This window comes from Anomaloglossus baeobatrachus, chromosome 6 (assembly GCF_048569485.1).
Source record: "Anomaloglossus baeobatrachus isolate aAnoBae1 chromosome 6, aAnoBae1.hap1, whole genome shotgun sequence".
Lineage (NCBI taxonomy): Eukaryota > Metazoa > Chordata > Amphibia > Anura > Aromobatidae > Anomaloglossus > Anomaloglossus baeobatrachus.
The window spans coordinates 538,957,762-538,971,636 of NC_134358.1; the positions used below are offsets into that span (position 1 = coordinate 538,957,762).

At 44.0% G+C, this 13,875-nt stretch overlaps 1 protein-coding gene across 3 annotated transcripts in view; it reads left to right on the top strand.

The window, feature by feature from the left end:
• Positions 1–13,875, top strand: part of RSU1 (Ras suppressor protein 1) — a 195,889-nt gene that overhangs the window by 42,856 nt on the left and 139,158 nt on the right. For all 3 annotated transcript variants that reach the window (XM_075316817.1, XM_075316818.1, XM_075316819.1), the window contains exon 7: positions 1,981–2,095. In XM_075316817.1, coding sequence (XP_075172932.1) covers positions 1,981–2,095 — 115 coding nt within the window. The remainder of the gene's footprint in view (positions 1–1,980; positions 2,096–13,875) is intronic.

Consider the following 13,875-nt stretch of genomic DNA (forward strand, 5'->3'; position numbering starts at 1 on the left):
TATTGTGCACCGGAGCGACCTTCTAGGTGAGTATTATAAAGTGTTTTTTATGTTCTACAGTGCGGCCTGGGCTCTTATATACAGCATATTAGAATTCTGTATATAAGAGCCAGGTGGTGGTGGCTGAAAAACTGGTGACAGGTTCCCTTTTTAAAAAATCCAGATTGGATGGATGGATTTTTAACTCCTAATTTAGTGTTCATTGCCTAGTTCAGGGGCCAGCACTTGCAAGCTCTTTCCGATAGAGCTGGTAAGCGCTGCTCTGTAGCTGGCGAGATCGTTTGTTCCCCTATATTCATTCCAGCATCGGAGAGTGCACGGTTCTTGCCAGCGGTGCAATAATGCTACTGGTTTTGTGCTGTCAATCATCAGAAGCACCCGGGTAGCAGTGCACTCCTGAAGACAACCCCTTTATTAAATGATCAGATATGTCATTCTAATACAAAGCTCCAAATCCTACTACTACCTGTATAAAAGGTGGAGATTCACTTATCCGTAATTTGCTTTATCCCTAGTGTTGCAGCATCAGCTGCAGGAGATGTCCTGTATTACATATCAGGATCAATGATCAGGAGAAGGTGGTCCTGATCATATTCACACTACTACTGGTTTTATGTTTATGGAAGTGACAAAAATAGCTGATGAAAGTTGTTCATGGCCCAGTACCTTAAGGCGTTAACCCTCTTAACGACTTATCACATACTATGTTTGTCATAAGTCGGTTTCCTTCGTTTGATGCAGGCTCACATGCTGAGCCTGCATGTTTCCCTGCAGATGAAGGCTGAATTATTCAGCCATCATCTGCCTCCAACAGTCACCCACAGCTGTTAACCTGTTTAAATGCCACCGTCAATCTCTGACAGCGGCTTTCAATGTGCACCAAGCAAGGAGGGCTTGCTGTTCTGACACCTTATTGGCATTCCTGCTACACAATTGCGGGATGCTGATGGCTTGTCATAACAGCCACGGGTCTCCTGATATAGCCCTGTCTTTATCATCATGTCATTACAGTACTCCTGTGTAAACCAGCCTGTACCTGGCGTTTTAAATAGAGCGAAAAGTAGAAAAAAAAAAGTTTTTAAAAAAATATAAAAGTTCAATTCGCCCCCCCCCCTTTTAAGTACATTAAAAATTAAAAAATAAAAAAATACACATTTGACATCACTGCATTCATAAAAGTACAATGTATGAACATCTAAAAAAAATTAATCCGATGGTAAACAATGTAACGAGAAAAAAAAGCAAAACGCCAAAATTTAGTGGGTTTTTTTTGTATTTTTTTTCGCCACCGTAACAAGAGAAAAAAATGTAATTAACAAGCGATCAAAAAAGCATATTTAAACCAGCAACTTTCAAACATGTCTCCAGCAGCCTCATGGCTTTTCTAGCTGCTCTAGCTGTTGAGTCACTAGGATTGATGGTGACAATAAAGAAAAATAAAAATTTAAAAAAAAAAAAAAAGCATATTTACCCCAAAATTCTATCAATAAAAACATCGGCACAAGGCACAAAAAACAAGCTCTCACAAAGCCCCAGATCTTGAAAATTGAAAACATTATGACAGTGACCGAAGCTAAATTTTAATTTTTACAAATTTCACGCGGCTATTTTGATGGAAAAATAAAAAGGTTATAGCTCTTGGAATGAAAGGAAAGGACAAAAGCGTAAAAACTAAAAATTTTCCGGTCCTAAAAGCGTTAAAATTGTGAAGATCCGTAAGTAAATTTCACATATAGGACTGAGGGGATGTGAAATTTGGTAGTTGTATAGAGAAGTAGGAGGAGGACCATCTTTTTGTTTAAGGTCTTTGTAGTAAGACACTCTCTTATCTAGGGGGAGTTATGAATAAAGGGGTTGACCTCATGAGAGACCATCCCTTTTATATTGAAGTAGTAAGACATAGCAGCCATGTGTATGAACGACCACCCGTGTAATCATATTCCTGTAAACATAACCCTGATTATTCTTTTTCCTATTAAGATCAGCCTGCGGGATAATGATCTAGTTTCCTTACCGAAAGAAGTTGGGGAACTGTCTCAGCTGAAGGAGCTTCACATACAAGGAAATCGGCTGACTGTGTTACCCCCGGAGCTCGGTAGGTGGCAAGACCAGTGCATACATTGTGTCTCATTGTAACTAAACTTAATTTTTTGAAATGTTGTAATTAGTGATGAGTGGACACTACCATGCTCGGGTGCTCAGTACTCGTAACTAGTGATGAGTGAGCACTACCATGCTCGGGTGCTCAGTACTGGTAACTAGTGATGAGCGGGCACTACCATGCTCGGGTGCTCAGTACTGGTAACTAGTGATGAGTGGACACTACCATGCTCGGGTGCTCAGTACTCGTAACTAGTGATGAGCGGACACTACCATGTTTGGGTGCTCAGTACTCGTAACTAGTGATGAGCGAGCACTACGATGTTTGGGTGCTCAGTACTCGTAACTAGTGATGAGCGGGCACTACCATGCTCGGGTGCGCCGTACTCGTAACTAGTGATGAGCGAGCACTACCATGCTCAGGTGCTCAGTACTCGTAACTAGTGATGAGTGAGCACTACCATGCTCGGGTGCTCAGTACTCGTAACTAGTGATGAGCGGGCACTACCATGCTCGGGTGCTCAGTACTCGTAACTAGTGATGAGTGAGCACTACCATGCTCGGGTTCTCAGTACTCGTAACTAGTGATGAGCGGGCACTACCATGCTCAGGTGCTCAGTACTCGTAACTAGTGATGAGTGAGCACTACCATGCTCAGGTGCTCAGTACTCGTAACTAGTGATGAGCGAGCACTACCATGCTCAGGTGCTCAGTACTCGTAACTAGTGATGAGTGAGCACTACCATGCTCGGGTGCTCAGTACTCGTAACTAGTGATGAGTGAGCACTACCATGCTTGGTACTCAGAACAAACAGATGCTTTGATGAGCACGACTCGCGTACTGAATATAATGTACACTTTATCGCGTAAAAAATGCTAGGTTTCCCCATTGACTTCCATTATACTCAGTACTCGAGTCACGCCCGTCCGAGCATCCAGCTGTTCGTTCTGACTACTGAGCACCTGAGCATGGTAGTGTTTGCTCATCATTAGTTGTAACTGCTTGAAGGCAATGTTGATTCGTGAGGGTCTGGAACCTGAGACTACCTTTGAACTCTTAATGGGGTGGTTCACTACTCTGCAATAGTGGCCACATCCCTTTAAAACTGATAGGGAAGGCTTTTGTCAAATACCTTGTTCAGCCAATGCTGCCTCTGAGCGGAGCTATTGTGGTCTGCTCATCCTCATGAAGTAACCCCCGGGGTCTGTGACCTCTGAGATCCGGTGATGTCATGCCAACTTCTAGTTGACCTGACATCTCCGAGACCGACCCAGTCTCTGTGACTGATTTGGGCTGTGGGCGGCATTTCACCGCTCATCACAGCCCAGCGTCACAGCCCATCATCTCGCACGCTCTATCCTTCGCTGCAGAGTGCCGCAAGCAGGACGATACTTGGGTGTGACAAGTGGTGAAATGCCGCTCACAGCCCATTGCCTCAGGAAAACTGGGTCCGGCTTCGGTGATGTCGGGTCAACTGGAAGTTGACCCATCACAGAGGTCACGGAGCCCGGGCGTCACTTCATGGGGATGAGAGGCCCGGAATAGCGCCGCTCAGAGGCAGAATTGGCTGATAAAGATATTTAGAAGTAGCCTTCACTATCAGTTTTACAGAGATGTGGTACCACCTCTTTAAACCACGGGGCGGAAATGGTGAGTTAATGAATGAATGCACGCCGAGTGGTGTAACGGATCCATAGACTTTCTGAACGCGTCTACCTCGTGGTTTGACCAATCAGTAGCTGAGCAAAAGGTATCTGGCACAGCTCTTTGGAGGTAACGGTTCTTACAGTAAAAGCAAAGAAAACCAGTTTCTTCTAAGATTTTAGCATCTCTCTGACTCAAACAGAACACTACTCTGTACTCATGAAGAGCAAAAACTGCGAAACACCTACGCTTGGGGTCTCCGGTTTGGCTGATATCACTTAGTCATGTTTCGAGAGTGACTCTAAAATGGATTGGATATTCGATTCCTTCTAGAGGCTCATCGCAAACCATAAAGACTACAAATAATTGTCGAGGGTTTCATCCTGGTTGATAACCTTTCCTGGACTTAAGGGGGCTTTACACGCTACGATATCGTTAATGTTTGGTCGCCGGGGTCAAGTTGTTAGTGACGCACATCCGGCGTCATTAACGATATCGCAGCGTGTAATACTTACCAGCGACCTCAAAAATGGTGAAAATCGTTCACCATGGAGAGGTCGTCCCAAAGTCAAAAATCGGTAAGGGTTGTTTAGCGTTGTGGTTCATCGCTCATGTGGCAGCACACATCGCTATGTGTGACACCGCATGAGCGAGGAACGTCTCCTTACCTGCCGCCGGCCCCAATGAGGAAGGAAGGAGGTGGGCAGGATGTTACGTCCTGCTCATCTCCGCCCCTCTGCTTTGATTGGCCGGCCGCTGTGTGACGTTGCGGTGACGTCGCTGTTATGCCGAACGTCCCTCCCCCTTGAAGGAGGGATTTTTCGGCAGTCACAGCGACGCCGCCGACCAGGTAAGTATGTGTGACGCTGCGTAGCGATAATGTTCGCTACGGCAGCGATCACAAACAATCGCATGCGCGACGGGGGCGGGTACTTACACGGTCGCTATCGCTAGAAATTGCTAGCGATATCGCTAACGTGTAAAGCCCCCTTAAATATCAGTTTAATTGATGTCACGCAGAAGGGTAATTGTCGTTGATTGTGAGAAGTATCGTATTTGTGCAGAATACTGATGGAAACGGAGGGGCTGTATCGATCATCAATGTTAATTAGCTCAGTCTATGGTAATGAGTTCAGCTATGCGTCAAGATTAATGGCAATGTTGTATGTATAAAGCATGACGCACGTGTTGGGAGAAGTGGTAAATCATGATTGCAGAAGTGTATATCTCATGTCATAATGGATAAATGGGGGGAAACTATAGAACAGTACTCCTATTAGATATATTGGGGTACTGTAACTCCCCCATCCATGGGGCTTGGCGAAGAAAAAGTATTAATGAGTAGGTAGACCCTTCGTACTGATCCTGTTAAAGTCAATGTGAATTACTGAACACCTGAACCAATTGTCCATTTTTCCTGCCGTAACAGAGGATACAGGCCACTATTGTCCGGCACTTTGCAGAAATCACTGAGGCTTTTACTTGATTAAAGAAACCAGTTTAATACTTGGCAGTAGTGATCTAGCATCAGTTTAATTTCTTTATCATGGCCTTAGTGACCACCTAAGTCTGTATTCTATACACTGTCAGTAAGGATCCATATATAAAGCACAGCTGTGTTTTCTACTCTGGGCAGGTACAGGACGTCCTTTCTTCAGGTAACGAGACAGCTTTCATTCAGCGCAGGCACACTCCTGAGGTGGTAGAAGTAGTCGTAGTGGCATTAGTAGTCAGGTTTACACTCAGTGAGAGTAGAGATGGTGCTGACTGACTATGAGAATTCAGCTTTATCTTCTTCTCTGGGTGTGTACAGGGTGTCATTTTTTCAGGTTACAGGCTAAGCTTTCATTGAGCGCATGCGCACTTCTGAGGTGGTAGAAGTAGTCGTAGTGGCATTAGTAGTCAGGATTACACTAAGTGAGGGAAGAGATGGTGCTGACTGTGAGAACTGATCTTTGTCTTCTTTTCTAGTCGTGTTCAGGACGTCATTTCCTCGGGTAACAGACAGCTTTCATTCAGCGCATGCGCACTCCTGAAGTAGTAGTGGTAGTAGCATTAGTAGTCAGGATTACTCTCAGGGTAGAGATGATGCTGACTGACTATGAGAACTCAACTTTGTCTTCTGCTCTGGGTGTGTACAGGACGTCATTTGTTCAGGTAACACAGCATTCATTCAGCACATGCGCACTCCTGGGGTGGTAGAAGTGGGGGAAGTGGCATTAGTAGTCAGGTTTACACTCAGTGAGAGTAGAGATGGTGCTGACTGACTATGAGAATTCAGCTTTATCTTCTTCTCTGGGTGTGTACAGAGTGTCATTTTTTTTTTCAGGTTACAGGCTAAGCTTTCATTGAGCACATGCGCACTTCTGAGATGGTAATGGCATTAGTAGTCAGAATTACACTCAGTGAGGTTAGAGATGGTGCTGACTGAATATGAGAATTCAGCTTTGTCTTCTGCTCTGGGCATGTACACCACATCTTCTTTTTTTTTTTTTTTCATGTAGCAGACCGACCTCTTGTTCTGCGCATGCGCTCTCCTGGGGTGGTAGAAGTAGGGGTAGTGGCATTAGTAGTCGGGATTACACTCAGTGAGGGTAGAAATGGTGCTGACTGACTATGAAAGCTCAGCTTTCTCTTCTGCACTGGGCGTGTATACGTCATGTATTAAATTCAGCAGACTGAGCTCTTGTTCTGCACATGCACACTCCTGGGGTGATAGTGGTAGTGGCATTAGTAGTCTGTAATACACTTGGTGAGGGTAGAGAGCGTGCTGACTGACTACGAGAGCTCAGTTTTGTCTTCTGCTCTGGGCGTGTATACGATATAATTTTTTTTTTCAGGCAGCAGACCGAGCTCTGATTCAGCGCATGTGCTGTCCTGCACTAGTAGGAGGAGGAAATGTGAGATTACACTCTTTGAGGGAGGAAAGAGCATGGACTGTCTAAGAACAATAGGCCAGGGACGCCAAAGTTGTTGAGTGTTCAGACCCCACTTTTAAAAATCGGCAAATAACGGTGATAGCGCGGAGAATAGTAAGAAGGCATTAAAAATAAATACCATGTTGGAAACCCACTTGAAGAACTTGGGAAGAATATATTTTCTGTTGCAATTAATAATCGGGGTGTTTTCGACATTAGGGAAAGTCATGCATATACCATACCTTTCTCATCATTAGGAGTGCGATTGCCAGAAATTCTTGGCTTGTAGATGAAAGAGCAATGGATCCTTGTCACGATAGTCTCCCTGCATGTAGAGACCAGTGACAGCCTTTGGACTGGAGCCTCTCATCTGGCTCTCTTCATTTGAATGGTTTCATTTCTCTTGACACTGAAGTGGTTAAGTGTCAGTTTTTCTGTTGCAGCTTTTCCAAAGCAGTTCCTTGCTTAGTGATCAGCTGCACTTTCTTAGTAGTCACACCATTCAGCTTTAAATAGTGGTGTCTCCCAGCATTCCCTGCTGAAGATACAAAGTAATTTGTGTCCTGGCCGCTTTTGAGGAAGGTTCTGCTAGTCGTCTAGTTCCTGTGCTCAGGCTGTATCCTTCTGGTTGTTATTTTTCCCTGTTTGTCTTTTTTTCCCTGGTGTGTTGTTCGTGAGCGGTGAGGTCTAGTGAACTAGTGCCCCTCACTAGTCGGGGTCACTATAGGATCTTCCGAGGGTCCCAAGTTCCTGCTCGGTGACAGTTGCGGAGTCTGTATAGGGACTGGTGAGGAGAGAAGGGACAGCTACAGGTGAGGTTAGGAGATGCCCACCAACTCCTCTTACTAGTTCCAGGGCCTCCCGTTGTTTTGTGTCCAGAAAACGGAGAAAGCCTCAATCATCAATATAAAATAATAAACTTTATTATATCATAAATATTAGATATTAGAAAAACACACCCAGTGATTGTGAACACACACAGGGGCATACAAGGAGATTATAGGAGCAACCTAAATGGGACCCTTATATTCTCTTTAAGAGGTCAAGCTCCTATCTATCCTACTGGGTGATGTACAAATATATATACATATAGCGCCGTGCTTTTCTCTGGGCGCCCCCGTTCAGAATCAATTTTTCCTCAATGCACCCTCAATAAAAAGTATTAGCCACTAACGGGGCAGGGAAATGGAGGAGAGGGGAGAAGACATTCTCTATGGGGTCCCTATCTCACCCTATGAAACCTCACTCCTACCTACCAACGGAGGGTGTGACGCCGTAACTGTTTTGGGCACCCCCGTTCCACGTCGGCTTGCCCTTAATGCGCCCTGACTAAAAGTGAATTAATACTAAAAAATGGCACAACACTCGTACGTGATTCAAGATGATGGAGTTATGAACCCACAACCTGTAATTTGATAGCATAGATATCCCTTCTCAACAGGATTATAATCAATATGCTATTACTTAAATCCGAACGTTTGTAACCATTATGCATGGAAACACACAAAAAACTTCAAACTATGCAGGTATATCAAGATGCACTTAGTCATGAAGATAAGCAGATTCATCAATCGTGCATTTTAGTTTTTAGGGTAATCCTACATGTTAAGAAGCAAAACAACACATCAAAATGCAACAATTTAGCACTCAAAGAGGGAATTGTTAAATTCCAACTACTTCCCTTCAGATGAATGTTTTCATACCGCCTCGACGCGTTTCCCCTTCATTTTAGATTCAAGGATCATCAGGAGGCAAAAAGAATCCTAGCTGTCAGATGTGGTGATCCATGGCTGTGTCCCCCATGCCCCCTTTTTCTTGTGTTTTTTGTTGCGCTTCAGACGCTCGCAGGTCTGAATGCACCACACCATGCTTGCTATACTATATAATAATAATAATAATAATAATATAATTTTATTCATTTATATAGCGCTATTAATTCCATAGCACTTTACATACATACCCGGCGAGCGTGACTCCCCTGCACAGTTTCTTGCTGCATATCAGCACTCCCCATAGCAGGCTGTGCTGTAAACCACCCTTAACGCACAGCGTGAGTTTAGGAGCTTCATTGTGTAGGGAAAATCTCTAAAGGGGTCACAACGCTAAGTTCCTGATCTGGCACTTATATTCCTACTGATCAAAGTTTGGTCCCAACCAATGAAAAGTTGGAACAAGTTTAAAGGGTCTTCACCTCTTGGCGGCGCGCTGCTCTACCCAGATGCAAATGTCCTATAAATTAGTTTGGCCCAGGTGCCAAATGGTGGCCACGGAGACTGTCCTGCCTGCCGTGGAGCAGCGCCTGTCCATGTTTGATGTCAGATCGAGCGGAAAAGACTTCATCGGTGCACAAAATTGTAGACCACTATGGCAATGACCACTGAATATCTGAACGACCATTCGTGAATATTAGCAATTTATTAAAATTCAGGTTGGATTTGGAGAGGACCGATGATCTCATCCATTACTGGCTTTATTCATGAAATATCCCAATTTCATGCAGAGAAGCACATCCCAGATCCCAGGCAAAGGCACAGTATAAATCATGGGAGAATCGCTAAAGCGGCTCATTGTGCATTCTTACCGTTAAACAATTAAAGCGCTATCTAAAGAAGAGTCAAGACGGATCCCGCGAAATCAGAGTAAGCGGCAGGTACAATTAGTATGATCAATGCTCCTCGTTTAGCATTGTCAGCAGTTGTTCCACTGACTATATATATAGAATGTATAACACCGGACGCCAGCGCTTATATCCCTGCAGCACGTAAGATCTGACGGCATCGCTGCCACTCCAGCGCATTAATAACCCGATCTGTCTGCAGTAAATTCACGCGGAGAAGCGAGTACCTGTGTTATAGGCTATGACATCCTCTCAATCCACAGAGTCACATCCAGATTTCATTATTTTTTATTTTGCTTATTGTCCATCTCCGAATCTGCACTTTTCCGGGACAATGAATTTCCCAAGGAAGTGATGTGCACATTGATGCATCTCTCGACGGCGCTTCAGGGACAATTGAATGCGGGGTAAAAAACTGACAGTCGGGTTAAAAATGACTATTTAGTACAAGTTGTTTATTTCTTGAAATAATCCTGCGGTGAATGACACATGAGAGCACAGATTTCTACTTAATTAGGTTTTGCTCGCTTCTCTTGCCTTTGGAAATGTAAAAGACTAGAAAGTTGCCTTCTGCGGCACTACGGGAAGAAATGTACCGGCGGCGGAGTATGGAGACAATCCCCGAGAGGGCTATGGGACAGAATGAAAAAAAGCACCGATGACCGCCGCCTGCCATAACGATAACTAAGAGAGAATTTATCCTTCTTCCCCCATAACTTATCCTTCGTTGTCTCCTCGCAGTTTTGTCCTCTATCCTTCTGAAATGTATTGAAATACCATTTAGAACTGTTTTGTGCTGTGGGGCCTTGTAGTTATTTCTCCCATGAAATTGTAAAGTTAGTGCTGCTTGCGAGGGACTTTGGGTAGAGTTTTAAGAGCTGCAGCCATTTATTTTTACCGCAATAACTAAAGTTTGTTTTCCCCTTAGATTGCTAATCTTTCGGTACTGCCATGTTTGGCAGGGAAACATCAATGATATAATTCATGCTCTATATTTCATTTTCGTTGCCAGTCCAATTGCCCCATTACGCATGAGATTAAGCCAGACCTGGGCAAACTACAGCCTGCGGGCCACATCCGGCCCTCTGGCTGTTCCACTCCGGCCGGCCCCCTGGCTCATACCTCCCAACCGTCCCGGATTCTGCGGGACTGCCACGATTTTAGAGGGCTGTCCCGCACTCCCGCGGCTCACAGCTGATGTCCCGGCTCCTCCCCTCAGTGGAGTGAATAAATTAAATTATCATTGGCTCTGGATTTTCGGGGCGGCCGGGACTCGAACTCGTGGAGCTGTGAGTTCATTGTTTCAAAGGCAGCAGCTTTACCACTGAGCTACTGCCTCTATTGAAAGCAATTGGAAGATTTTGTTATCTTGACCTCTATACTGCAGGTGAAACACCAGAAGCAGGTTATTCAGCTGCAAAGATGGATGGAGGGATATAGGGAGGGATGGATGGATGATAGAGGGATGAATGGAGGGATAGAGGCAGGGATGGATGGATGATAGAGGGATGAATGGAGGGATGAATGGAGGGATGAATGGAGGGATGAATGGAGGGATAGAGGGATGAAAGGAGGGATAGAGGGATGGATGGATGATAGAGGGATAAATGGAGGGATAGAGGGAGGGATGAATGGAGGGATAGAGGGATGAATGGAGGGATAGAGGCAGGGATGAATGGAGGGATAGAGGCAGGGATGGATGGATGGATAATAGAGGGATGAATGGAGGGATGAATGGACGGATAGAGGGAGGGATGGATGGAGGGATAGAGGGATGAATGGAGGGATAGAGGCAGGGATGGATGGATGGATAATGGAGGGATGAATGGAGGGATGAATGGAGGGATGAATGGAGGGATGAATGGAGGGATGAATGGAGGGATGAATGGAGGGATAGAGGGATGAATGGAGGGATAGAGGCAGGGATGGATGGATGGATAATAGAGGGATGAATGGACGGATAGAGGGAGGGATGGATGGAGGGATAGAGGGATGAATGGAGGGATAGAGGCAGGGATGGATGGATCGATAATAGAGGGATGAATGGAGGGATGAATGGAGGGATGAATGGAGGGATAGAGGGAGGGATAGAGGGATGAATGGAGGGATAGAGGGAGGGATAGAGGGAGGGATGGATGGATGATAGAGGGATGGATGATAGAGGGATATATAGATACACGACAGATAATAGATAGATAGAGAGAATCATAGATGGATAGAATCATAGATAGAATCATAGAGAGATAGAATCATAGATAGAGGGATAGAGATAGATAGATAGATAGATAAATACTGTATCTCAATGTAGGTGAAAAAGTCAGATTCATTTATTCCCATAAAACCACTATAAAGAAATGAGGAAAAAAATACAAATACAATTTATTTATTTTTTTTTTATCTTCACCATCTTGGATTCAAACCAGCAACGTTCAAAACCTGTGTCCAGCAGCCTCCTGACTTTCCTAGCTGCTCTAGCTGTTGAGCCACTAGGATTGATGATGTCAGAGGGAGGATTTCACATAAATGAACCTACAATGCAGCCTCTTACACAGCAGATTACACAGGACACAGCTACATTGTACAGAGCAGCATCTCTATGTCCTGTATTCTAGAGGGAGAGGAAAAGAGGATTTTTTTTTTCTTCTAATAAAGTTACTAAAAATAATAAAAAAAAATAGAATAATGTAATTTTATTACACTTTTTTATAAAATAATAAACATCACAAATCAGCAAATAACATGGACATATTTGGTGTCCCTGTAATCGTAATGACCTGAACAACACAGCGATCAGATTATTTATGGGGATCGGTAAATGGCGGGGAAAAAAAGGCGCAATTTATTATTTTTCTTTATTAAAACCCATAAAAAATGTAATAAAAATGGATCACTGAGGCCGTGTTCACACATAGCGTAAATGCTGCATTTTTTCTGCAGGTGTCCGCGCCACGAGTGCAATAACAATCTCCTCTGATTATTGCGTGTTTGCGGTATTTTTTATACATTGTCCCCCTTATTTGATACATGTTTGTTGCAGATGTGAATCCTGAAGCTTATAAAGAAAGAAACACCAAATCCGCACAGTTCAGCGGCGTCTTTAGAGGCACCAGGAGAGGAGATTTCATGACGTCTCATCCACTTTGCTTGGACAATTAGTCCATATTCACATGTAGTGTAAATGCTGCATTTTTTTCTGCTGTTTCTTTGCACATTTATTCTGCTGTGTTTAATTGTCCAAGTAAAGTGGATGTGATTCCATGAAAAGACGCCGCTGAATTCTGCGGTTTTCGGGGGGGCGGGGGGGGTGTTTCTCTGGAGGTTTCTATGTGGAGCTTAAAAAAATGCAGGAAAAAGCTTCTCTGTACAATAAAAACACTTAAAAACGCAGATTCACATCTGAACCAAAAACACATTAAATAATAGAGAGAAGGCAGAAAAAATGCAGCAAAAATGGAAAAAACAGAGAAGATTGTTATTGTGTAGTTTGGTGCAGACAAAAACAAAAAGAAAGAAACAGAATTTCTGCAACGTGTGAACACGGATTGATAGGCACAAATAAGCAACATGTCATATAGTGACACAGAAATATAAAAAAAATTTGACTGCTATAAATATGAATGAACAGTCCGGGGCATCTGCTGTATGACCCTTACTGCCAAATGGGTGTGGCTAGGGGTGTGGCTAGGGGCGTGGTCAAAATTTGCGCATACTTTGGCCCTCTTTCCTTTCTTGAAAAGTTGGGAGGTATGCCCTGGCTGATCCACTCCGGCCGGCCCCCTGGCTGATCCACTCCGGCCGGCCCCCTGGCTGATCCACTCCGGCCGGCCCCCTGGCTGATCCACTCCGGCCGGCCCCCTGGCTGATCCACTCCGGCCGGCCCCCTGGCTGATCCACTCCGCCCGGCCCCCTGGCTGATCTACTCCGGGCGGCCCCCTGGCTGATCTACTCCGGCTCACATCCAAAACAAAGGCTGTTCCAGTCCCGCCCACGGGCCACATCCTGCCCACTGGCTGGTCCAGGCTGACTCTAGCACATATTGCTGTTGTTTAACCATCTAAATACAGCTGCAATTTATGACTGCAGTATTTAAATGACGATTGCCGGGAGCCACCGGGTTACCATGTTCCCCAGGGACTTGCTGGGTGTGAAATGCAAAGGTCAGTTACTCTACATGCTGCAATTTAGTTTTACAGCATATTGCACAAGTCATTAGAAGTTTTCAGACTTAAATCCCCTAAGGGCAGTCCAAATTAATAAAAAAAATCTATATATATATAAAAAAAAAAAAATACAGTATTCAACTTTATATCATCCTACTTTTACCCGTTTAAGTATAAAGATATGGAAAAAGAAAAAAAATGTTATGTTAAAAAAAAAAAAAAGTCTGAGCTATCAAAGTATAAAATCATTTAAACTACATTTAAAATGGCAAAAAAAAAATAATCCAAAGTTGGTCTGACCACCCCTTCTTAAATAATGTATACTCTAGTGTAAAATAAAGAGAAGGATACTCTCCTTCCGCACTGGCGCCATGAGTATCTATTTTTTTTTTTTTTTTATTTTCAATTGAATTTGAAGATTACAATATTTAAGAA